Below are 22053 nucleotides of genomic sequence, written 5' to 3' on the forward strand. Positions count from 1 at the left end.
GCATTTGGTTATCTCGCCGGTTAGCATGTCTCTTGTCAGTCTGATTGTCGGTGCAGATTATCCGTCTGGAAATTGTCTTTCGCTCCCGCCCGCCCCGCCCACGTCTGCCTTCCCTTACCTCGAGCTGTGAGGCAGAGGTGTGTGCAAATCACTCTTCACACACTGCACGGGGACCAAGGACAGGGCCTGAGCCACACGGCGCAGACTGGGAGGGGAGGGCCGGTGGGGACAGAGCCTCTGTGCGACAGCCCTACACGGAGTGTCCCGTGGGGCTCCAGGCAAAAACCTGGGAGCAGTGACCACGGGGACCCCAGACGAGAGAATCACCACCTGGGACAGGCGTGAGCTTGCTGGCAGACGCGAGCGGAAACCGCCTCGAGGCCCGAAGGACAGAAACGGTCCTGAAACTGAAATGCCCGCGACGTCTCGGGCGGCACCGGAGGGTCATTCCAGTGGGGACGGTGGCGCCGAGTCCCACGATGAAACGGCAGTGGTTTATGCCGGCTCACGCAGCCTGGGGTCCGGGGGCAGATGGCACAGGTGGTGGCCTCTGTTCCCCTAGGACCGACCCCAGAACCACGTGAGGAGCCGCCGCTCGGACAATGCCCGTCAACAGCCCTCGACTGACCGATGCTGAGCTGCTCCGTCTGCGGACGGCAGCTCCACGGCGAAGGGACGACTTCCTGTTTGAAAGGCCACCGCTCGATGCAAGAAGCTGGAAACAGGTGGGCCGGGGGGCTGGCACGGCGTGCTGTCTGCCCGGCAGTGACGGAAGGACTGAGCAGTGTGACACACGCCTGCGTGGGCGTTTCCGCTGACTCGGGGGCAGTGGCCAACGGCCCGGCCACGTGGTCAGCCGTGAGGGCAATGGGGAGCTGGCCCGCAGGAGGGTGCCCATCCGGGGCACGGCACAGGGCGGGACATGTCGGTGCCCAGCAGAAGAAGCCCCTCACAGGTTTGGAAGGCGACTGGCGTCGACAAGCAGATATCCCCAAATGCTCCTGTCACACAGCCGTCTGGGTCCCACGGTACGACAGAGTTTTTCTCTCTCCCCCGTATCCGCTTTATTTTTTCCTACCTGATGCAGCAGTCACAGGACCAAGGCTGCAACTCCCACTGCCAGAGAGAAGAGAGATTCCCACGTACGCCGCGGTCCCCGACCTCTGTGGCACCAGGGCCCGGGGCTCCCGTGAGAGAGGACCGGATGCCCGGTGATCCAAGGAGCCGAGGCGGCGATGCTGGCGCTGGGGAGCGGCCGCAAATGCAGGGGAGGCTTCGCCCCCTCTCCCGCCGCTCACCTGCAGTGCGGCCTGGTTTCCGACAGGCCACAGTCTGGTACCGGTCCACGGCCCGGGGACTGGGGACCCCTGCAAGTAAGAACCGTAGCCATGTTTTTAAGCCTAGCGTCCCTCCCAGAGGCGGAAGTGTTTGGGTATAAACAGCATCAGGGGCCGAAGGGTCACATGACTAGATGGGTCACGTCATGTAATGACAGAGACCCCAGGTGGCAGGAGGCTCAGGGCCACAGACACGACTGTCTCTGAGCTCTGTGACACCAGGGCCCGACGGAGAAGCCATGGACTGCGGAGGCCACGCCTGCTGTTGGAGCCTGATGGGCTGGGGCGGAGGCCCACGTGGCCGTGAGGGTTGGTTCTGGGCTCTGGACCCCACTCGCCCGAGCTCCACGTCTGTCCCGGGCCAGGCCCACACGGTCTCGGTCACCGCAGCTTTGCAGGGAGCTCGAGTGGGGAAGTGTGAGTCCAACACCTTCGTTATTTTTCTCCGGGTTGTTCTGGGGCCTTGGATTCATATGACATTTAGGATGAGCCTGGCGAAGCCGGCTGGGATTCTGACGGGGGTGCGTGGAGCTGTAGGCCAGTTGGGGAGTACCGGCATCGTGGCAAGACTGAGTCTTCAGATCCGTGAACTCGGGGTGCCCTTCCACTCGCTGACCTCTTCTGTGACTCTTTGTGATGTTCGAATCCTGCACGGCTCTTTGGCTCCATTTACTGCCAGGTGTTTTGTTCCGTCTGCTGCTCTGAAAACTGGGATCGCCTGGGTAATTCCAGGTTTGGATTGTTCATCGCTCGCGTATAGACATAAAATTGATTTTTGTGTATTGACCTTGTAACCTGCCCATAGCTATAACCACATCTATTAGTTATAATAGATTTTCGGTGGGTTTCTTAGGATTCCCTGTACGTCACACCGTGTCCTCTGCAGATGGAGTTCGGGGTCCCTTCCTGGGTCGGATGCTTCTCTGTTTCCTCTCAGCTCCTCGCCCAGGCTGGAACCCCCCAGGACGACACAGAGCAGGGGCGGCGGGGGTGGGCGTCCTTATGCCATTCCTCGTTTGAGGGGAAATGCTCTCGGTCTCGCGCCGCTCGGAGTGACGCCAGCTGGTGGCGTGTCTGCAGGTGCTCCTTCTCCGATGGGAGAGGTGCCCGTCGGTTCCCGTGTGTTTCTGTCGTGACCGCGCTGGGTTTTGGCGAACGCTTTTCCCGCAGCCGTGAAGGTGATCGTACGGGGTCTGTCCTTGTGCTGTTAACACGGTGTAGTGCATTGATTGCTTTACAGATGTGAAACTCTTCCTTTTAAAAAAAAAAAAAGCATGCAGCCGCCCCCCCCTCGGGGCCTGCCTCCAAGTCTCGGCCAAGTGTAGCAAGGGCGGCTGACTGTTTTGCGCCACGTTCTCCGCATAAACAGCCTCGGTTTCAAGCCTTTGGGTGGTCTTTGTTTATTTCCACAGGAAATCAAGGCATAGGGTGGGGTCCAGTGGTTCCCCGCCCTCCCCCCACTCACGCCGCACCCTCGTAGAATGCACACCCTGGGAAAGCAGTGAGTCACTAGCCCCCGGAGCTGTGCTCGGCAGAGAAGCCTGTCAGTCTCCCAGGCTGAAGGAGGCAGTGACCTCCAGCGTCCCGCGGGCCAGGCCCGCTCCACGATGCCCTTGTACTCCACGGCACCACCGCCAGTGGTGGAGGCCAGGACCAGCCTGCAGTCACACAGAGGGGAGGATTCACAGCCAACGGCAGCAGGGCCCACACGTCCCCATCACGCCGTCCGCACCCTGTCCTCAAGGCAGTGGCCCCTCCCCCAGGCCGGTGGGCAGGGGAGGCACGGAGTGGTCGCTCACCCCAGGCCCGGCGCAAGCCAGGCCCCTCCTGTCTGTCCCTGGTTCTCTGACGAGCTCATCTGGGGGCTGTCCATGCGTCTCAGAGCCCAACGGGAGCTCCGCCTGCCACCTAGGCCTTGATGGACGCGGTCCCTGGGGGACCACACCACGACACGTGCCGGGGATGTCCATGGCGTTTAGTGTTGTGTGTCACCGTGACTGGCCACGGGAGGCCCAGCTGGGACGTCCTCTCTGGGGGTGCCTCTGGGTGCGATTAGCATTTGAACGAGAGGACTCAGTAAAGCAGGCGGCCCTCCCGATGTGGGGGCCTCGCCCAGTCCCCCGAGGCGGAGGGAGTAGGACCCCCCGACTTCGCCCTGGAGCTGGGCCTTCTCCTCTTGTCTGCAGCCCTCAGTCTGGGACGAACTTGCGGGCTCCCGACTCTGGGGACTCTGACTGGAGCCATGCTAAGTCACCGTTTTGCTGGGGCTCTGGCATGCAGACGGTGCCCTGGGACCTCCCAGGCCCCCAGGTCACGTGAGCCGAGCTGTAATCACAGACCTCCTTTACGCTACATGGTATATAACACACACACATGCACGCACACGCATGTCTCCTGCTGGTGGTTTCTCTGGACAACCCTGACTGGTACTCTGGTGGCCCCCCTTCCATCCTCACGAGGTCAGAAGGTCAGTCGACAGGCCACTGGGAAGACATTGCAGAAGTAGTCCTTGGGGAGACCCCACGTGTGCCAGCGCCTGGAGGTGGCCTGGACACTCGAGGCCCATTTTTCCAGTGAGCCCCCAGGCGTGTGTGAGCGCCAGTCCCACTGTGGGGCCGAGGTAGCCTGCTGCCACCCGCGTCCCCATTCAGCTCAGGAGCCAGGCCTGTGGCGCCCCTGTGGACCCCTGCGATGGCTCCCGCTGTGGTCAGAAGCGAAGGCGGCCCACGCTGGCCTTCAGCCCTGAGTGCCAGCGCACCTCGCTGACCTTGGAGCCCAGCCCTCTTCCTGCCCCTCTGCTCCCATCCACCAGCTTCCTTCCTGCCAGCCACCTCGACCCCACTCTGCCTGGAATGCAGGGCTGGCTCCCTGTCACTCCTCGGGGCCTGGACCCACTGTGGACCCCTCCAAGGCCCCACTCAGCGCCCCTGCCTTCCGCTCCTCCGTGAGTCTCTTTCAAGTCCCCTGGGGATTCCGCCCCTTCCCAGAGTCGACGCGAGAGGGGATCATCATGGGGCGACATCTGTCACCGTCACCAGAGCCTAAGGACCTTGAGGGAAGGGGCCTGGCTGCCCAGCCGCCCACGGCCAGCATCTGGACGAGCTCCCGGCACCCGCTGCATAGGTGACGCAGGGCTGAAGCAGGGCGCAGGCCAGGCTGGCCAGTGCCACCTGCCCCGAGGGCTGGCGGACCAAGGACGCAGCGGGCCTGGTTCTGCCCCGTCCCACTCCCTGAGGGAGGGCTCGGTGTCCCCTCTGCTCACACCCGCCCCCCGAGGGCCCAGGGGAGGCTTTTCCGTCAGGATGCGGCCCACACCTTCAGCGGGAACGTCCCATACCTGGAGCAGCGGGGACTTAGGGGGTGAGCAGGGTGCCATGAAGGCTCAGCTTGCTCTTGTGACAATGTCGCTCTGACATGCACGAAGAAAACGTGCAGCGTGAACGCTAGCTTGGAGCTCTGACACAGGCGCGGAGGAGAAATGCAATTTAAAACGGACCCCCGAGAGCGCCACGGAGTGGGGAGGGCACAGACGCGCAAGGCGGGGCCGCTCTGCCTGGCGAGGCTGGCGGCCGCCACCCACGGCTCTGCACATGGACGTACAACGGACGGTGAAGTCCTCGGTTCTCTGCGGTGGCACTGGCCACCTTTCCTGTGGTCAAGAGTCATTTGGGCTTGTGGTCACGTCCACGTCTTCGTCCCGTGTCACGGCTGCAGACTCGCCCCACCACTGGGGAGAAAGCACCCCTCCCTTGAGGAGCCGCCTACCCACCTGCTCACCAGCCCAGGCAGTGCGGGGGGCTGGCCCCCCACTTCAGTAAGACAGTGGGAGTGTGGGGCGGCCTGAGTGGGGTGCAGGCATCACACACGTGTGCATGGAATACACATATTTGGAGGTCCTACAGGTGGCTTGGGCTTCCTAGACCCTTAACATTGGCCTAGGGGACAGACACCCTCCCAGTGACCTTTCCAAACACAGAGTTCTCTAGCAACGGTGAGCAACGCCTCCGGCCACGGGTCAAGGGCTTGGCTGCCTGGAACCGCGTTCCAGGATCTTCAGGCCAAGGCCTGCTCACCCTCAGGCCTCATCACCCAGCCGGGCTTCCATCCCAGGGAGCGCGCGAGCAAAGCCCGCCGCCATCCTGGCTTAGCCTTCGCTGGCCCGTCACCTCTTCCACGGAGCCTCCTCGGGCAGGACAAGGTGGCCGGGGGAGAGAGGAAGAGGCGCTTCCGCGGGCTTCCCGGCCGCAGGCTTTTCCTCGGGCGCATCCCCTGCGGGCCCGGAGGGTGCCAGCAGCTCGGGACGCTGCCGCGCCCAGCACCCCGCTCCCGGGGCTGGGGCGCTGACTGCACCAAGTCCCCGAAGAGCGCGGGCGACGGGGAGGGGCTGCCGCGCGGGCGGGGGACTGCGGGGCCCGGGGCGGAGCAGGCGGGGGGCGGGGCCTAGGCGCCCTTTAAGTAGCGGAGAGGGGCGCGCGCCCGGCCAGAAGGCGAGTGCGCAGCGGCGGCGACGACCTCGCGAGTCTCGGCCCAGCCTCCCGCGCCACTCGTCCCTTGCGTCCCCAGCCGCTCCGAGCCCCCCGGCCGCCGTCCCGGTCCGCGGCCGCCCACCAGGCCCCCAGGCCCCGCGCCCCGTCGCCCCGGACCGGCCCGCGCCCCGCAGGCCGCCCGCAGCCCGCGCCGCCATGGGGGTGGAGGGCTGCACCAAGTGCATCAAGTACCTGCTCTTCGTCTTCAATTTCGTCTTCTGGGTGAGCCTCGGCCGGGCGTGGGGCGGGCCGGGGGCGCCGCGGAGCCCGCAGGCCGCGCTTCCCGCTAGGCCCCGCCGAGGGGGCGCCGCCGGGCCGCCAAGTTGCGGGGCCACCTGTGCGCGCCGGGCGCGGGGCGGAGGGGGCGTCCCGGGCCGGCAGGCCGCGATGGTGGGGGTCGTCCGGGGCCGCTGCGCCCCTCGACCGCGGGCCTGGGGGCCGCGAGCCAGATTTGGGGGCCTGTGGGCGTTGGGGCCCGGAGCCCAGCGGCCGGGCTGTGGCTTTTGGCGAACTCTGGTCTGTTCCGCTTCCTGATGGTGGCGGGTGCGGGTAGGTGCGGGCCTTGTCCCGGGTGCGCTCAGCTCCCCCTGCTGCTGTCTCTGGGACCACCCTGCCTCGCGGGGAGCGGGGGCTCGGAGGCGGGGCTCAGGGCGTCCCTCCCCTATGAGCTCATCCGGGCCACCGCCCCTGGATGGACAGCCAGGTGGGGGGTGCGCACGCTGTCCGAATCTCGGGGACCGTCCACCCCACTCATGACCCATCCCAGCTCGAACCCCCCAGTCAGCTGTCGCTACCCTGGGGATCTTCCCGGGGGTCCCGGCCTGGGGCGGGCAGACAAGAAGAGCACTCACCCAGTGTGACCGTGTGCTGGCCTGCCTACACCACGGTGGCTCCGGTTTGGGGGAGTCGATCATCCTGCCCTCCTCGCCCAGAGGGAGAGTCCAGCTCAGCCTGGCCCTGGGGGCGGTGAAGGCCTCGAGGGGAGTGGGGCTGGGTCAGGCCTGGGCAGGGGCACAGACCCGGTGTCCCTGAGCTCGGGGGCCTGGGGCTGGCCGGGGCATCCACTTGGGAGAGAAGTGTCCACGGGGTGGTCATCTTCAGATGTCTCCTGATCTCGGTCTCAGCTGCCGGCCTGAAACTGATGGAGCTTTTTCTTTTGTTCCCACTTCCTGTCAGTGCTGGCCTTGGCAGGGGAGCGGGGGAAGGAGCCAAAAGTGTGCGAGCATCAGGAGCCCCGCTCATGGCCGGTCCCCTGGGCAGGGACTGGGACCTGCTCCCAGGCCCCTCCATGCTGCCTTGCCACAGAGGACCAGTTGCTTTTGGGTGGACAGTGTATTTCTCCAGTGGATATACGGACAGTAAACTTTTAAAATGGCCCCTGGAGCAAGTCTGTGGGCTGGGGACATCTGCCTCCCCCCTGGACAGGCAGGACCCCAGGGCGAATCTCGGACAGTACAGGGTTTGGGGTGGGGAGGACAGGGACCGGACTGCACCCCAGCTGGGAGTAGAGTGGGGGTGTCACATCAACTGGGGGCACCTGGTGGGCACCACTGACGCCATCGGCCTCTGCCCTGGGGGTGGGCCAGGTGTGGCCCCCAGCAGCCACCAGGGCCTTGGCAGAGGAGTGGTGTCCTCGTGAATTTAGTGTTTGCCTGCTTTGGCCGGGCAAGTTGGGGTCAACAGGGCATCCAGACGGCCCTCTGCTGGCCCCTGAGCCTTGTCCCCCACAAGCTGAGCCTGGATGTGGGAGCCAGGAGGGTAGGCAGAGGAAGGACTTCTCCAGGAGCAGACTCTTGTTTTTGGGTCGGGTGTTGGGGTGGGCAAGTCCCTCCCACCTGCCCAGCGGGGTGAGTCTGCAGGCCAGGCCCCCCCAGAGCTCAGCGGGGTGAGTCTGGTGGTTTCCCAGGCAGCTGGGGCAGAGGCCTCACACATCCCCAGGAGCCATTCTTTACTGAGACTTAAGGAAACGGTTCTGAGGCCCCGCCTCTCCTGGCTCCCCTGCCGAGCACTGAGAACTTACCAGTCCACAGTCACCAAGGTCGTCACTGCAACCCCCGCCCCCCACCCATGCTGCATCACGCCCTGCGGTAGGGGGTGCGGGGCTGGGGGGCACACCTGTAGGAGCCCCTCTCTGCACCCCACTGTCCTGGTCCTCCGCTGCTTCGCCCCCGAAGCGGTGTCTTCCGAATGCCGTCTTTGGGGCTGGCTGGTAGGGGCCAGGCTCAGGAAGTGGATGTCGGGCTGGTGGCAGCAGGAAAACTATGCTCCTTGGCCGGTGCGGCCGGGCCTTGGGGGAGGGGCCCGGCTTGCCTCGCTCACTGTGCGGCCCAGCCACTGTGCAGGACGGGGTGCCAGGGGCGGGAGCCGGGAGAGGAGGATGACAGTGCGTGTCTGGATGGGGCAACTTTTTAAAGTTGCATCTTAGAGCGTTAAGTGACAAGGCCCCCACATGGGAGCGGGCCTCAGGGCAGCCCGGTGTGCCTCTCCAGGAGGGGGCGGTGGGGGCCGTACGCCCTCCGGCACGGGCACACCCACACACACTTGCTGTCCTGCCCTCCCTGTGCTGAGACCCCGGGCCCCGGCGGCATGCACTCTGGGGCTCCGTGGGTGGCGGGGACGAGGTCGGGCCTGAGGAGCAGAGATGGTGCCAGCCAGGTGGCGGTCCTGTCTGACGGGGTGGAACGGGGGGCTGCCTGGCAGAGGGGCCGGCACCTGGACTTCTGCCACTGGGGTAGATCAGGAAGAGCAGAGGTCACATCCCGGCTCACCCACTCAAGCGGGTGACCCGGGGCGGGCCACAGGCCTGCATGAGCCCCGCTGTCCTCATCTGTGAAACGGGTATGACAATAGCTCTCTCCTCGGGGGCCGGCCAGAGAGCCCTGGAGGTGCCACTGGTCCTTGTGGAGAGCCCTGTCCGGGACTGGCTGGCCTGACACCTAATGCAGCCGGTGGCTGTCTTCCAGAGGCAGGGCGGCCAGACCCGGCCGAGAACGAGGCTGATTAGAAGCCTCGCTAACTGGCATTTAATTCTCGCTTCCAGACAGCACATGACCGTCTGTCGCTGAGTAGCTCTGTCGCCCTGCTTCCGGGATCCGGGACGCGGGCCTGGCGGGCTCGGCGGGGGGGGAGGCGGGGGGAGATGTCTTGCACCTGGTTTCGGCGGGTGAGCGACCGGAGTGCCCCCGGTGCCCCCCAGTGTCTGGCCGCCGAGCTCTGGGGAAATGGCAATTGGGCTGGGCCTGGTGAAGAGGAAGTGTGAGGTCGGCCCCTCCGCGAGCATCTGGGCAGCGGGCAGGAGCGAGAGGCAGGCCCTGCTCTGGTGCCCACGGGGCCCTCCCCGGCCCGCCCCCCCCCACGCCTGTTCTGTTCCCAGACCGAGCTCAGGCTGCTCTGTCTCACGCGGCCGCCACGTCCAGGACGGGGGCCGACCGGCCATCCCTCTCGAGTGCTCTGCCCCCAGCCCGCGGCGGGGCGGAAACTGGGTCATCAGATCGATAAGGCTGAGAGGCCAGGAACCCGTGGGAAGGGCAGACGGTCACCTTTGCACTGGCCCTGGGGTGGGGGTTGGGGAGAAGGCCAGGTGCTCTGGTTCTGGCCTCGGCCCCCAGGACCCAGGCCTGACACCCAGCGAGGGCCGGGTAATTTTTGGCCCTGGCGGCGTCGCCTGCCCGGTGGCCGGGACTCCTGGACGGAGACCCAGGCTTGCCCAGAGCCGGCCTTTGGCACCCCTCTGTTCTCCACTTGTCCAGCCGAATGCGGCTTGAGCCAGCACACTTCCGGAAGCCTCTGGACCCCTCAGTGCTCCCCATCCCCCCACACATGTACTTCGGGGCCCCACCCCAACTCCTCCTGACGGGCCCCAGATGCTGGGGGAGGCCCTGCAGGTGGGCAGGGACCATGCCCAAGGGGCCGGCGGTTGGCTGTCCCCCGTCCTAGCTGCCGTCAGCACCTGGCTGCGGGGGCTCCTCGGACAGTGCAGGGGGTGCCAGAGCCAGGCAGACGTGGGGTCCTCACGGCACGGAGGCCTGTGGAGCAGGCGGGCGGTCGACACCCCCTGGACGGACAGCCTTTTCCTCTGTCCTCAAGATGGCAGCAGCTCCGGCTCCCACAAAGTGGCCGTCTCCTGTGCCAGCAGGCGCCAGGCTGGATGTGCCCTTCGCCTCCCTCCGGGGCCAGGCTGTCACCAGGCCCACTGGGGTGATAAGGATGCCGAAGTTCCCAGGTGACCACATGAGGCAGCAGTGGGGGCTGCGCCTAGGTGCGGGCAGGCTCCGGTCCTCGGCCAGCCAGTGCCAGGTGGCCTTGCAGTGCTGCTGGCCAGAGCCCCCTTGACCTGCCCTGGGGCCCCTCCGCCCCCTCCCCAGTCTCCTGCCCGAGCCCACCCACCTCCTGTCTACCTCCCCAGGGGCTGTCTGGCCCACCCGGCTCGTCCTCAGTGGATGCGTGTGGTTCCCCGCCATCCTCTGGCAGGTCATTGGGTCATCGGCATCTACACGCTTCTCCAAGGGGCCAAGGGGGCAGAAAGGGGCTTCCCACAGACGGCCTCTTCTAGCCAGTGGCGTGAGTTTGGGGTTGGGGAGCAGGCCACTCCCTGGCCCCCCTGCCCCGGGGGGTGGGCGGCATGCTCAGCATCGGGCCCCGGAAGCAGCCTGGCCCTTGGCACCCCAGGTCCACTGCACTTCGCCCTGAGCGGTGGCCGGCTGCCCTGGGGGCCTACACTCACCTCCTCAGGGCAGAAGGGCCGTGTGTCCCCCGCCGAGGGGGTCCAGCAGGGCCCGTGTCCTCCCTGCAGCTCCCCAGCTATTTTTAGATGTCTTGCCAGGCGGCTTCCTGGGGTCAAGGGGCCAAGAGAGGTTTCCGCTGGCCGCAGAGGTGAGGTGCCCTGTCTTCCCTCTGCAACTTCCTTCCTGTCTTGAGGCCTCAGCAAGGTCCTGGGGGCAGTGCCCGTCCCCAGGAAGGCCTGCGATGGGCCCTGGCCCCTCGTGGTGTGGGGAGGCGAGGGTCGGTCTGCAGAGACCCGGGATCCTCCCCCTGCACCGACCTCCCCTCCGCACCCCGTCCCGGAAGCCTCATCCTCCATGTAGCGCAGTGTCTCTAGGGCATTACCTGCCTGACTTCCTGCCTGTGGCCTTCCCCACCTGGGGCACAGTCTCCCAGGCTCCCAGGACTCCCCAGTTGCCAAGCCGGGCCAGCACTTAAGGGCGCGTGAGATGGTGGGCTCGGGTCAGGGGGCGCAGCCTGCACAGAGCCGAGGCCCCTCGGTGTGGCTTCCGCCGGGCAGCACCCCCGGGTTACGACGGGGCCGCCCTCTGAGGTCACTGGCTAGAGAGCAGCCAGCACTCGGAGCCCGTCAGTGCGGGGGCCGTGGCCTTGTTGCCTGTGGAATGCGTGGGCAGGACGCGGGGGCACTGGGCCCGCCCGGTGGGGGCGGGGAGGGGCGGGGAGGCCCCCCGCTCCTGGCCGGGTCCTGGCGTGAGGGTGCCCCAGGCCGGCCGGGCAGCCCGCCCCCAGTGGCTTCTTGGAAATGACGGCCGGCCCGGGCAGGCGCCCAGCGCGCTTGGCCGGTGCCGCTATTTCGCAGTTCTCAGAAGGGAGGAGGGAAGCGGCCGAAGCAGCGGACTCCCGCGTGGGGCTGTGGGCGTCGGGCAGTGGCACCCCGCGCAGGGGCGTCTCGGGGCAGGAGCGGCTGGCCACGGCGCGTGCCACCCTCCGGCGCGGTGCCTCGCGGGCCCGCTGGCCCTTCTGCGGGGCGGGGACGGGACAGCACCTGTGGGGCCCGCAGCACGCCGCACCCTCGCGCCTCACGTTCCTGATTCCCCGTGTCACAGGCGAGCACGTTGGGGCCGCGAGGCGTGCCCAGGCGGGCTGGGGGTGGCCCGGCTGCCGGGGTCTCCGGGCCCTGCCCGGTGCCATTGTGATGTGCCCTCCGCGAGCGCTAGACACTGTTTTGCAGTGAACAGATGTGCATCCTCGGTCTGTGGTCAGGACCGCGGCGTTTCAGGCGCTGGCCACTGCCACCAAGATGACAGGGTGGGCCCTTGGGGACGCAGAGGGAACATGCGCCGCCAAAGGCCTCGCCTAGAAGCGCCGTCGGCCAGGGTTCGGGTGAGGTTGAAAACAGCTTTACTGGGCATAAATGGCATGTGTTTAACACGTGCAGTTGGTTAGGTTTTGACACCAGTAGACACCAGTAAAACCACCAGCACCCTCAGGACAGGGGACACAACCGTCGCCTTGCAAGTGTCCTCGGGGCCTGTGGTCCCTCCTGCGCCCCCCACCCCCATCCCAGGCGACCACTGGCCTCTCTCCCGTAATTTGCATCTTCCACTTCTGTTTAAGTGAGACCGGAAGGTGACACGCTTCCTTCCCCGAGTCTGAGCCCGACCAGGTGCTGCATCAGTGACCGCTCACGTCTCGCTGGGAGGGTCCCACGTGGTGGTCACCACAGGTTGCTCTGTTCATCTCTGCATTCCCCAGCCGAAGCACATCCGGGGCGCTCCCAGTGCGGGGCTCGGTGTGGACACCGGTTTCGGCCCCTGTGGGGAGGAGCCAGGTGGGGGGGAACGGCATGGCCGGGACTGACGGTGGGAGGAGCTTTAACTTCTAGACACCCCCTCCCCAGCCCCCGAGGCCCCAGCCCGGCCCCCTGCGGGCCCTCAGTTGGCGGGCTCAGTGCAGCCCCTCTCCGGGGTGTGGGCATCCCCCGCAGCTCGTGCCGCCGAGCGACTCCCGAGCGTCTGCTCGCCTCTCGGGCGAAGCGCCTGGTGCATCTCCACTCCCTCGGGAAGCGCGCGTCGTTCGTCCTGCAGTCTTGGGAGCGCTTCACAAACTTTGGGTGCCCGTCCTTTCTCAGCCACCTAAGCCCGAGTCTGTGGCTGGCCCTCTGAGTCACGCCGTTCCAGGGACCCAGCCCCGCCCTCCTGGGTCAGGGATGGGGTCAGGGGCGGAGGCGTGGGCCGGGGCAGGAGCGCCTCCCCCCAACCCCGCGCCCCCGGCCGCCGTTCCCGTGCACCCCAGGCTGGTCTTCGTAGGACCTGGAATGACGGGGGGCTGGGTGGGAGGGAGCACCGCAGCCACACTGTCCCCTGCCCTATAGGCAGGACCCCAGTATGTTAGCCACCGGAGGGTGGGTGGGGGCCGAGGGGGTCTGGAGGAGCAGGTCCCAAAAGCCCTTCCTTTCCCAGACAGCAGGGGTGGCGTTGTCCAGTCCCACCAGGAGTGCTCGGGGTGGGTAGCGTAGCGTTTCTGCCGGGGCTGTGTCCCCAGGCAGGCCTGTGCCCTCGGCCCCTGGGGTGAGGGGGCTGCACAGGGAAGATGGGGGTGGTCCCAGCCCAGCCAGCCACTGTAGCACGCCGGCGTCTCCTCTGCCGTGGGTGGGGGCACCGAGGTCCTGGTCTCTGACTACAGAGGGAGGCCCTGGATGGGCGCCCCGCCCCCGGCCTGGGACATTTCACAAAACCGTCTCTGGACCACAGCTTCAAAACAGAATAAGTGACGTTTTCTAGCCCGAGTTACCATGGCAACCCTCAGCCTCACCACCTCCCATAGAGCCGCAGATGGCAGCCAGCTCGGAGGACGAGGACTCTGGGGCGCCTGCCCTGCCCCCTGCCTCTGCCTGCTCATGTCCCACGGCCCTCCAGCCCTCCTCTGGGTGTGACGGGCACCAAAGAGCAGAGACAGGAAGTCTGGAGCCCAGGGCTCTGCCCTTCGAGGGGCTTGCAGGGGCCTGAGTGCCCCGGGAGGGGACGGGGGCCAGCTGGACGGTGGGACCACCAGGGACAGAAGGCTTCAGAGCCTCGGCTCTGCATGGACGTGGGGGGTCCTCCTCCTCCACACCAGGTTGGGAAACCGAGTGGAACTCTGGGGGGCTGTACTAGGGGGAGTGGAGGGTGCTGGGTCCTCTGGGGGGACAGCATCCCTTTGGGGGTAGGAGCCGAGCTGCAGCTGGGTGCCAGGGCCCCCACCAGCCAAGCCCAGCATGGCCCACAGCCCCTCCCACCCCATCACCACGTCCTGGTGTCGCCTGCCTGGGGGCCCTGGTACTGGGGCCTTGAGTCTCACGCCCTGGATGGAGTGTGTCCCCCTGCCATCCCCCGGAGACGCCCTCCCCGGCCAGGGCCTTGGGGGCAGGCGCCGGACGGTCACCTGGTTTTCTCAGGGTTCGGTGTTCAGTTTTTCATCCCCACTGGTCTCGGAGCTGTGGGTGTGTGTGGGTCAGCGTCTGGAGGTTCCTGGTGCCGCTGCGGGGTGGCCCGGGCTGCCAGCATGGCGCCGGCAGAGAGGCGGAGAAGGGCCAGGGGCAGAGGGCAGCGGGCGCCTGCCTGGGTGGCCCGGTGCTCAGGCAGGCGTGGGCCTGGCCGAGCCTGGTCAGCTCTCGTCCTCACAGGCAGGCCCCCTGCCACTGAGCCCCAAGGTCCCAGGGGATGAGCCCGCGGGGGCACGGGGCCGTCCATCCTGCCTTGACTCTCAGGGCAGCCCCCTCCCCGGCCGTCTGGGGAGCTCGGGGCTTCCTTCCTGGGAAGCACCTTCTCTTCCCTTCCTGCACCCCCCCCCCGCCCCGCCAGGCTTCCTGGATCCCGCCAGGCCCCGCGGCCTCCCCCTCCCCACTTCCCTCCGCCAGCCCTGCCGGGGCCCTGGGGGCCACCAGACCCCACCCCTCTCCTTGGAGTCCCCTCCGCGGGGCTCCCCGCGAGCTTGGGACTGTTAGCAGTGCCACCCCCGGAAGGGGGGCCCTGTGTTCCCTGGGGTGCTTGGGGTTTGGTGTGGCCCCCCGCCAGACTTAGCAGGTGGAAACCCAGGACACCCGGTTAGGGCCGGGCTGCAGATAACCTGCAGTTCCGGTCGGGGTGTCGGTATCCGGGGCACCCGCTGGGGGAGTGCCGGTCGTCCCTGAGGTACGGTTCCCCAGCATTCTGCCTGCGAAGCGGCGTCCCCGCTGGCAGGAGGGTGCCCCATACCAGAAACCAGGGCAGCGGAGCAGACGCCTGCCAGAGGCAGCAGGTGTCTCAGAGGTTGGGGTGGCAGTGCACGTGGCCTGGAGACGGTGGCCCTCGAGCCACAGGCCCAGGGGAGGGGTGCGCGGCACCCACCCCTCCCAGCAGCCACAGGTAACCTCCATCCTTTCTTTCCCCAGCTGGCCGGAGGCGTGATCCTGGGTGTGGCCCTGTGGCTCCGCCATGACCCGCAGACCACCAACCTCCTCTACCTGGAGCTCGGCGACAGGCCCGCACCCAACACCTTCTACGTAGGTGAGTGTGAGAGGCGCTGGCCTAGGCCTCTGGCCAGCTCTGGGCTGGGAGCCAGCACGATGGCCCATCAAGGTGTCTGATCATAAGCTCAGTGAGGTGCAGACAGGCAGTCAGGGAGGGCTTCCAGGAGGAGGCAGGGCCTGAGCAGGCTTGCTGTGCGCTGGGGTGGGGAGGAGGCCAGCCAGGGAAGGCTGAGGGTAAGATGGTGGGACTAGGTCAGCTTGCGGCCTTGAGAGCCTGGGTGAAGCATAGGGCCTGGGTTCCCCCGAGGCTGTCCAGCGCTGGCCTTGGGGCCGGAGCCAGGCTCCCAGGGAACGCTGGAACTGTGGGGCGTGTGGTTCGTCGACGCCCCCACATCCCCTGTGGGGGCCAGGCAGGTTCGGAGGGCAGCAGCTGGGTGGGGGCAGGGAGCTGTGTCATGTGGTAGGTATTTCGGTGCAGCTCTCTGGGAGGGGGAGGGGCTGGATGCCTGAGCCTGGGGGACGCAGACTCGAGCCCCAGGAGGAAGGGGGGGGGCTGGCTGACTCAGGCCACCCCGCAGCCACACCTCGCTGCCTTATTAGGCTGCCTGTCGCCCCAGGGCACCAGCTGCAGCTCCTGGTGTCAGTCAGGAGCCTCCTCCACCCCCGGGGCAGTGACCAAGGAGGACAGCCTAATGTGCAGAGCGGCACCCTGTCGCCTCACGCCCCAGCCACCCCAGACAGCGGGAGCAGGGCCTGGCCCCTCCCCAGCACTGGGTACTGTATCAGCGCGTCCGTCCTCTGATGTCACAGCCCCTGGGCCTGCCCCTCATCCAGGTCCCACAGGCCCCCTTAGTGGTCAGAAGCCTGTGGGCCTTCAGGGTTCAGGGCTCACTGCTGGGGCCACGCCCTGTGCTGGAGCGAGGCCTCTGTCCTCTGTGGGGCCTGGAAGGGGTCTGTGCCCCTGCCAGCTGCCGCTCGGGGCCCACGCGCACTTGGGGTACACATTTAGCCGCTGAAGCGGGATGGCTCCGCACACCTCCCATCCCACATGGGGAACACGGAGCCACGGGACGGGGTGCCAGGCCCTTCCCTGCCCATGGTCCCCTCTGGGCTGGGAGGTGGAGAGAGCTGGGTTCTAGGGAGCTGGACAGAAGTGGAGCTTGTGGCGCTGGCAGTGCCCAGGGGCGGTGTGTTCCCAGGCCCCCCAGGCCATAAAACCCCTCAACGGCCGGGTCTCAGGAAGTGCGGATGAGCCTGCCACCCCTAGAGCATACGTGGGGACCACAGTCCCTGAGCCTGCTGCACAGATGTCTGAAGTCTTGAGGTACCCCTGGACCCCCAGGGCCTGTTTCTCTCCTCCAGGGGTTCCTGGGTGGCCCCTCCTTCCCCCCACCAGGGGTCCAGGTCAGCAGCGACCAGGCGTGACCCAGCATGTCCCCATCCTTGTGTCCAGGTGTAGAAGGGGCTGCTGCCTCCGTCCCCATCCACTTTCGGGGCCCGGGGGGCCTGGGGTGACAGGCTTTGCTGGCAGCAGAGCTGAACCAGCTGTGGGGCGGGTGATCTGGGACGGGGTCCCTTTGCCGGGGCCAGGCTACTGAGCCTCGCGTCCGGAGTGGCGTTTGCTCGCGGCTTGGGGTGGCGGGAGAGGGGATGAAGTCTCACCTGCTTCGGGCCAGGGCTGGGCAGGAGACAGAGTGGAGGTTGGTGGCTGCTCTGGCCCCTGGCAGAGGATGGAGGCCTCGGCTGTGCCCGATGGGATGTGGTCCCATGGGGGCGGCCGGTGGGGGCAGGTGCTCCTTACCAGGTACCATGTCAGGCAGCACATGGGGCCTGCCCTGGGGAAGCAGCTCCAGCTGCCGGACCACCTGGGAGGCAGGGCGGCGGGGTCCCCACACCCTGGACCCGGGCTTCTGCCATGTCCCTGTGGCCCTGCCCCTCACGGATCGGCCTTCGGGGGCCTCTTACTGTTCCTGACATGGCTGGGCCTGGGAGGCGGGGGTCAGTGGGCCCGGACCTGGGCTGCGTTAGCTGGACTCGCTCAGCGCCGGCAGCCTGCAGGCCCACTTGCCAGAGCCAGGCATGCAGACTCTAGATGGGCCCTGGCACTGGGGGAGGTCTGGGGTTCTGGGGGTGTGGGAAAGGACCCGGGCACCTGCTCCTGGGTCTCCCAGCCTCTTGCAGGACCCTCCACAGCCCAGAACGCCAAGACGACCCCAGGCACCTTGCGGCATCTCACTGAACCTCATGTAGTGACACGGGAGTGGGGGCCCTGGGGTGCCACCTCCTGTCGTGGATGGGGGTGTCAGGGCCTGTGGGGGGAGACCTGGTTGAGGGTGTTGTGCTCCCTGCGTGGGGAACACCTGAGGACAGGTGCGGCAGGAGGCTTTGTCTGGCCTGGCACTTTCCTGACCCCGGCCGTGGGTCCTGGACCCCAGGCTCCCTGTCCTGGGGTTGGCCCGGCAGGGGACAGTGGGCCCTGAGCACTGGAGGCTGCGAGCTGCAGTCGCAGCTGTGAGGGGCGGGCGTAGGTCACCCGCAGCGTTGCCGTGGCCTGTGGGACAGCCCGGCTGGCTGGAAGGACCAGGGCACAGGACTAGGGCACAGCACCAGGGCACGGGAGGGCGCTGCAGGGCCCGTCTGGTGGGCCTGTGGGCAGGGTGGGACAAACTGACTCTGTGCCGTCCCTGCGCTGTGCCTGCCACCCTGCCGCTACGTAGCCCAGCCTCCAGGCCACCTCGTCCAGGGTGCTCCAGCCCCCAGGGTCGGGGCCCACCCCTCCGAGGAGCCCGAGACGGGGGGCCAACGGAAGTGGGCACTGTGTGCTGCCTGCGGGTCCCTGGGCTTCCCCCCTGCACCTCGCCCCCGGCCCAGCAGCTGGGCCCTGCTCACTGAGGCCCCAAGGTGGGGCCTCGTGGGAACCAGAGAGCGTGGTTGTAGAGGAAGGATGGTCCCCGAAAAGCCCCGATCCCCGTTCTCAGCACCTGCCAGAGTGACAGTCAGCGCCTGAAGGAGGGAGCCGAGGTGCCCTCACTCTCGGCCTTGGCCTCTTCCCGGCGGGGCAGCTGCCCCTCCAGCATCCTGGGCAGGGGTGTGTGCCCACACCGGGGAGGAGGTCTGGGGTGCTGGGCACTTGGGGGACATCAGGGCGCTGGGCGTCTGTCCCCCCTCCCGGACACCGAGGCTCCTGTGCTCCCCGCTGCAGGCATCTACATTCTCATCGCCGTGGGCGCCGTGATGATGTTTGTGGGGTTCCTGGGCTGCTACGGGGCCATCCAGGAGTCCCAGTGCCTGCTGGGCACGGTAAGGCCTGGGCCACGGTGGGCAGCTGTGTCTGGCTTGCCCAGGGGTTAGGGGGACATGGGCCAAAGCTGGAGGACAGAACCGGGAGCCCTGGTGGAGGTGGCGCTGGGCCAGCAACAGGCCTGCGACACGGGGCCTCGGGTGCTTCTGCTGCCGGCCTGACCTGGAGGAAGGGCCGTCCTGACAGGTGGCCGGAGGACCTTCCCCAGGACGCCGGCTCTCGGTTCCGTGTTTGGTTCTTAAATACCACCACGACTGATGGCTGCTAGGTCATTTCTAAACTGCAAAGTTGCTTTTATTACTTCTTAAAAAAAAAGCCACAGATGTAACAGGGGCTGAGTCCCAGCTGCGTGGCCAAGCTTAGGTGTGCCTGGGCCTGTCCCCACTGACTGCTGCATCCACGGCCCAGACGGTCCAGGAGGTGTGCGCAGTGTGACTCCGGGCCAGGGTCTCCAGTGGGGGAAACTGAGGCACACCTCAGGGACCCCTTCCCGTGGGGAGAGAGAGGGAGGGGGCCCTGGGGCTGCGCCCTCCTGTGCTGCTGACCTGCCCAGCCCCTAGCGCCCTAACCTCCGTCCTGTCCTGCAGAGCCTGGTCTCGGGCGGACGATGAGAAGGTTGGGCCGAGTCTTAGACTCTGCTTCTCTGCTCCCTGCAGCTCCCCCCGCCCCCCAGTCGGATGTAGGTGGGTGGGTACTGCCAACCATCCTCACACACCCCCTGGTCACTCGGGTGTTTGTGATCTGTGGAAGTCAAGCCCTAAGCCACCCCCACTGGCTCAGTCTCTGGCTGGCCTGTTTGACCCCTCCTGCCTCCCCCCGCCCTGCATGCCTCCCCAGTTCTTCACCTGCCTGGTGATCCTCTTTGCCTGCGAAGTGGCTGCCGGCATCTGGGGCTTTGTCAACAAGGACCAGGTGAGCCTGGGTCCGCAGGGAGGGCCAGTCCCAGCTTGGAATGGGGGAAGCACCTGCTGCCCAGTTTGTGGGGGGCAGGCCTTTGGAGCGCCTCCTGAGGCTGGCCTGGTGGGAAGGCTGTCTGGAGGAGGAGGTGGGGCTGGGGGGTGGGGCTGGGTCTGTCCCGGACACGACACCGTCCCCGGAGAGCCAGGCGAAGGCGCGTCCCCCAGGATGGCCCCACTGTGCCTGTGACCATGTGCCTCCCCCAGATCGCCAAGGACGTGAAGCAGTTCTACGACCAGGCCTTGCAGCAGGCCTTGGTGGACGACGAGGCCAACAACGCTAAGGCCGTGGTGAAGACCTTCCATGAGACGGTGTGGGCCCGGGGTCGCTGGGGGACAGGGCGGGTGGGGGCGGGGCACAGCCCGGCTGGGCTTGAGTCTGGCCTCAGCCCAGACCTCAGGAACAGGAGGGGGCACTCGGGACCCAGCAGCCCTGCTCCTCAGGGGGCATGGGCCCCCTCTGTGAGCCTTGAGGAGGGCTTCTCGGGGACCTGAGGGTCTCGGCTGGGAGCCAGGTGGGCCAGCCTGCCTGGGTGCTGGGACCTCTGTGCAGTACAGCTGGGCAGGAGGAAGGGACGGAGAGGGGCCCCTGCGGGGACCGTCCCGGTGCCCCGCCCCAACGCTGGGCTGGGGCGCCAGTGGGATGCTGCCCTCGGCCACCTCCCCGTGCGGGCTGATCGTGGACATGCTGGGTCCTTGCAGCTCAACTGCTGCGGCTCCAACACCCTGACGTCACTGACCACGTCCGTGCTCATGAACAACCTGTGTCCCTCGGGCAGCACCGTCATTGGCAACCTGCTTAAGGTGTGTGTGGGGGGCCCTGCCTGCTCCCCACTCTTCGCCCGCCCCTGCGGGTCCCGGGTTCCGGGTGGTGGGTGGGCTGCTTGGGGGCTCCGGCAGCAACCGGGAGGGACGTGGCCCACATCAGGGTGCTCTGCCCGGGGCTGAGTTTTGCTACTGGCCCATGGGGATGGCAAGCCTCTGCCCGGCACCGATGGGGGAGCTCCGGGCCGGCAGCCAGTGGGCGTGGAGGGCGACCTCCGGGTCGGCGGCCGTCCTGTGCGGCCCAGTGATGAGCGGAGGGCGCACAGAGCTTCTCCCATGCGCACGTGTTTTAAAAACCCGGTGGAGACAGGGCCCTGTTCACGCCTCTCCTGGGGGCGGCCGGGACTGCGCCCCTTCGTGCTCTTTCTGCAATGACCCTGGGCTGCCACACTGTGGGGTCCGCGAGGACCGGCACCCCTGAGTGCCCGCTGGCCATGCCCCACAGGAGGACTGCCACCAGAAGATCGATGACCTCTTCTCGGGGAAGCTGTACCTCATCGGCATCGCGGCCATCGTGGTGGCTGTGATCATGGTGAGTGGGTGCGGGCGGGGCGCCCCTCAGGCCCACAGCCCCCGGGTCCTGACAGCCTGCCTGCCCATCCCCTCCCTGCAGATCTTCGAGATGATCCTGAGCATGGTGCTCTGCTGTGGCATCCGGAACAGCTCCGTGTACTGAGGCTCTGGCTGGGGGGCCCCTGCGGCGCCCCAGAGCAACCTGGACACTTCGGGGAGGGCATATAACCACCTGTGTATAGACTTTTCTGGTATTACTCTGCTACACTTCTTAGCCTTTTTACTTTTGAGATTTGTTTTTGTCCTGAAGTTCCCCATTACCTTTTAGGGCTGATGACACCTGTAGGTGGCGTGCAGGTGGCCCTTGGGGACTGCAGGGCAGGGGCCCCCTCTGCTCTGGGGCCATTTCGGGGCTCTGCCTGCTCAGCCGGCACTCTCCATGGGGCCAAGATGGCTCGCCCGTTCCAGCTGCGCCCTCCCTCCCCCCCACCCGCCCGTCCCCGTCCCCATGGGCTGCTCAGCTCACGCCTTTTTTAATCCTTGTTCCTCTCTCGCCACCTGTCTCTAGAGCTGGGTCTACAAACAGCCTTATGCCTTCGATGCACCTGTCCTTTCTAACGCGTCACTTTCAATCGCAATTACACTTTGAAAGTCATTCAATAAAGAAGGAAAAACCAGGCATGCTAACACACCATCTGGTCCCTTCCTGTGCCCCCAGTGTCTGCGTCCTGGGGGTGGCCCAGGGGGCAGAGAAGCCTAACACAGGTGGGCACTCAGCTCTGTGGACCTCGCTGGGCACAGCTGTGCTGCCCATCCTGTTGGTGGGCTGTGATGGGGTCCCCAGGAGCACTCCATGTGGCGAGTGTCCCTCTGTTGACACCTGTGCCACATGCAGCATCCTCCACCCAGCCTCCCACCCCTACTCGTGCACCATGGCCCAGAGGGGCGCAGGGAACGTGATCTAGGGTGTGCTTGGGGGTGGGGGGGTTGGCAAGACCCTTTCCTCCTGAGGGACAGCTCCATAGTGGATGGATGCACCACCTCCTCCCTAGCGTCTGAGGGTCTTCCCCCTGTCCGCCCAGGTGCTTGTAAATGTTCCTTCGAGAAGCTGGCTGTGGCCAAGACGCATCTGGCAGGAGCTGGAGAGGAAGGTCCCGGCCACCGCCTGGGGACCCCACCGGGCCCACCGTGGCGGACTGAGGCCTAGCCATCTCTTCATCAGGCTGCCCTTCCCAGAGAGAATAACCAGTGATGTCACCATGAGCCTCAGGCAGGCACCGATCTGTGTGCTCCTTGCATTGATCCCTTGAGGCCATGAGGGCCTGGCTGGGGATTCACGTCAGGGACTCCCTCCTGGCAGCCGCCTTGGGGGCTCACTGTGGAA

General features: G+C 66.7%; 1 protein-coding gene across 1 annotated transcript; it reads left to right on the forward strand.

The window, feature by feature from the left end:
• Positions 1–5818: 5818 nt before the first annotated feature.
• Positions 5819–21360, forward strand: CD81 (CD81 molecule). The gene is made up of 8 exons (XM_039840357.1): positions 5819–6085; positions 14997–15111; positions 18277–18374; positions 19213–19287; positions 19539–19643; positions 20034–20135; positions 20602–20688; positions 20770–21360. Exons 1-8 carry the CDS (start codon positions 6020–6022, stop codon positions 20830–20832), a joined length of 711 nt encoding a protein of 236 aa, XP_039696291.1. The 5' UTR covers positions 5819–6019; the 3' UTR covers positions 20833–21360.
• Positions 21361–22053: the final 693 nt, after the last annotated feature.

This window comes from Pteropus medius, unplaced genomic scaffold (assembly GCF_902729225.1).
Source record: "Pteropus medius unplaced genomic scaffold, Ma_sr-lr_union100, whole genome shotgun sequence".
NCBI classification, from domain to species: domain Eukaryota; kingdom Metazoa; phylum Chordata; class Mammalia; order Chiroptera; family Pteropodidae; genus Pteropus; species Pteropus medius.

Coding starts and splice junctions, on each gene's coding strand:
- CD81 (XM_039840357.1), top strand. CDS start 6,020: ATGGGGGTGGAGGGCTGCACCAAGTGCATCAAGTACCTGCTCTTCGTC. Junction 18,375..19,212: donor CCCAGTGCCTGCTGGGCACG/GTAAGGCCTGGG, acceptor ATGCCTCCCCAG/TTCTTCACCTGCCTGGTGAT. Junction 19,644..20,033: donor TGAAGACCTTCCATGAGACG/GTGTGGGCCCGG, acceptor GGGTCCTTGCAG/CTCAACTGCTGCGGCTCCAA.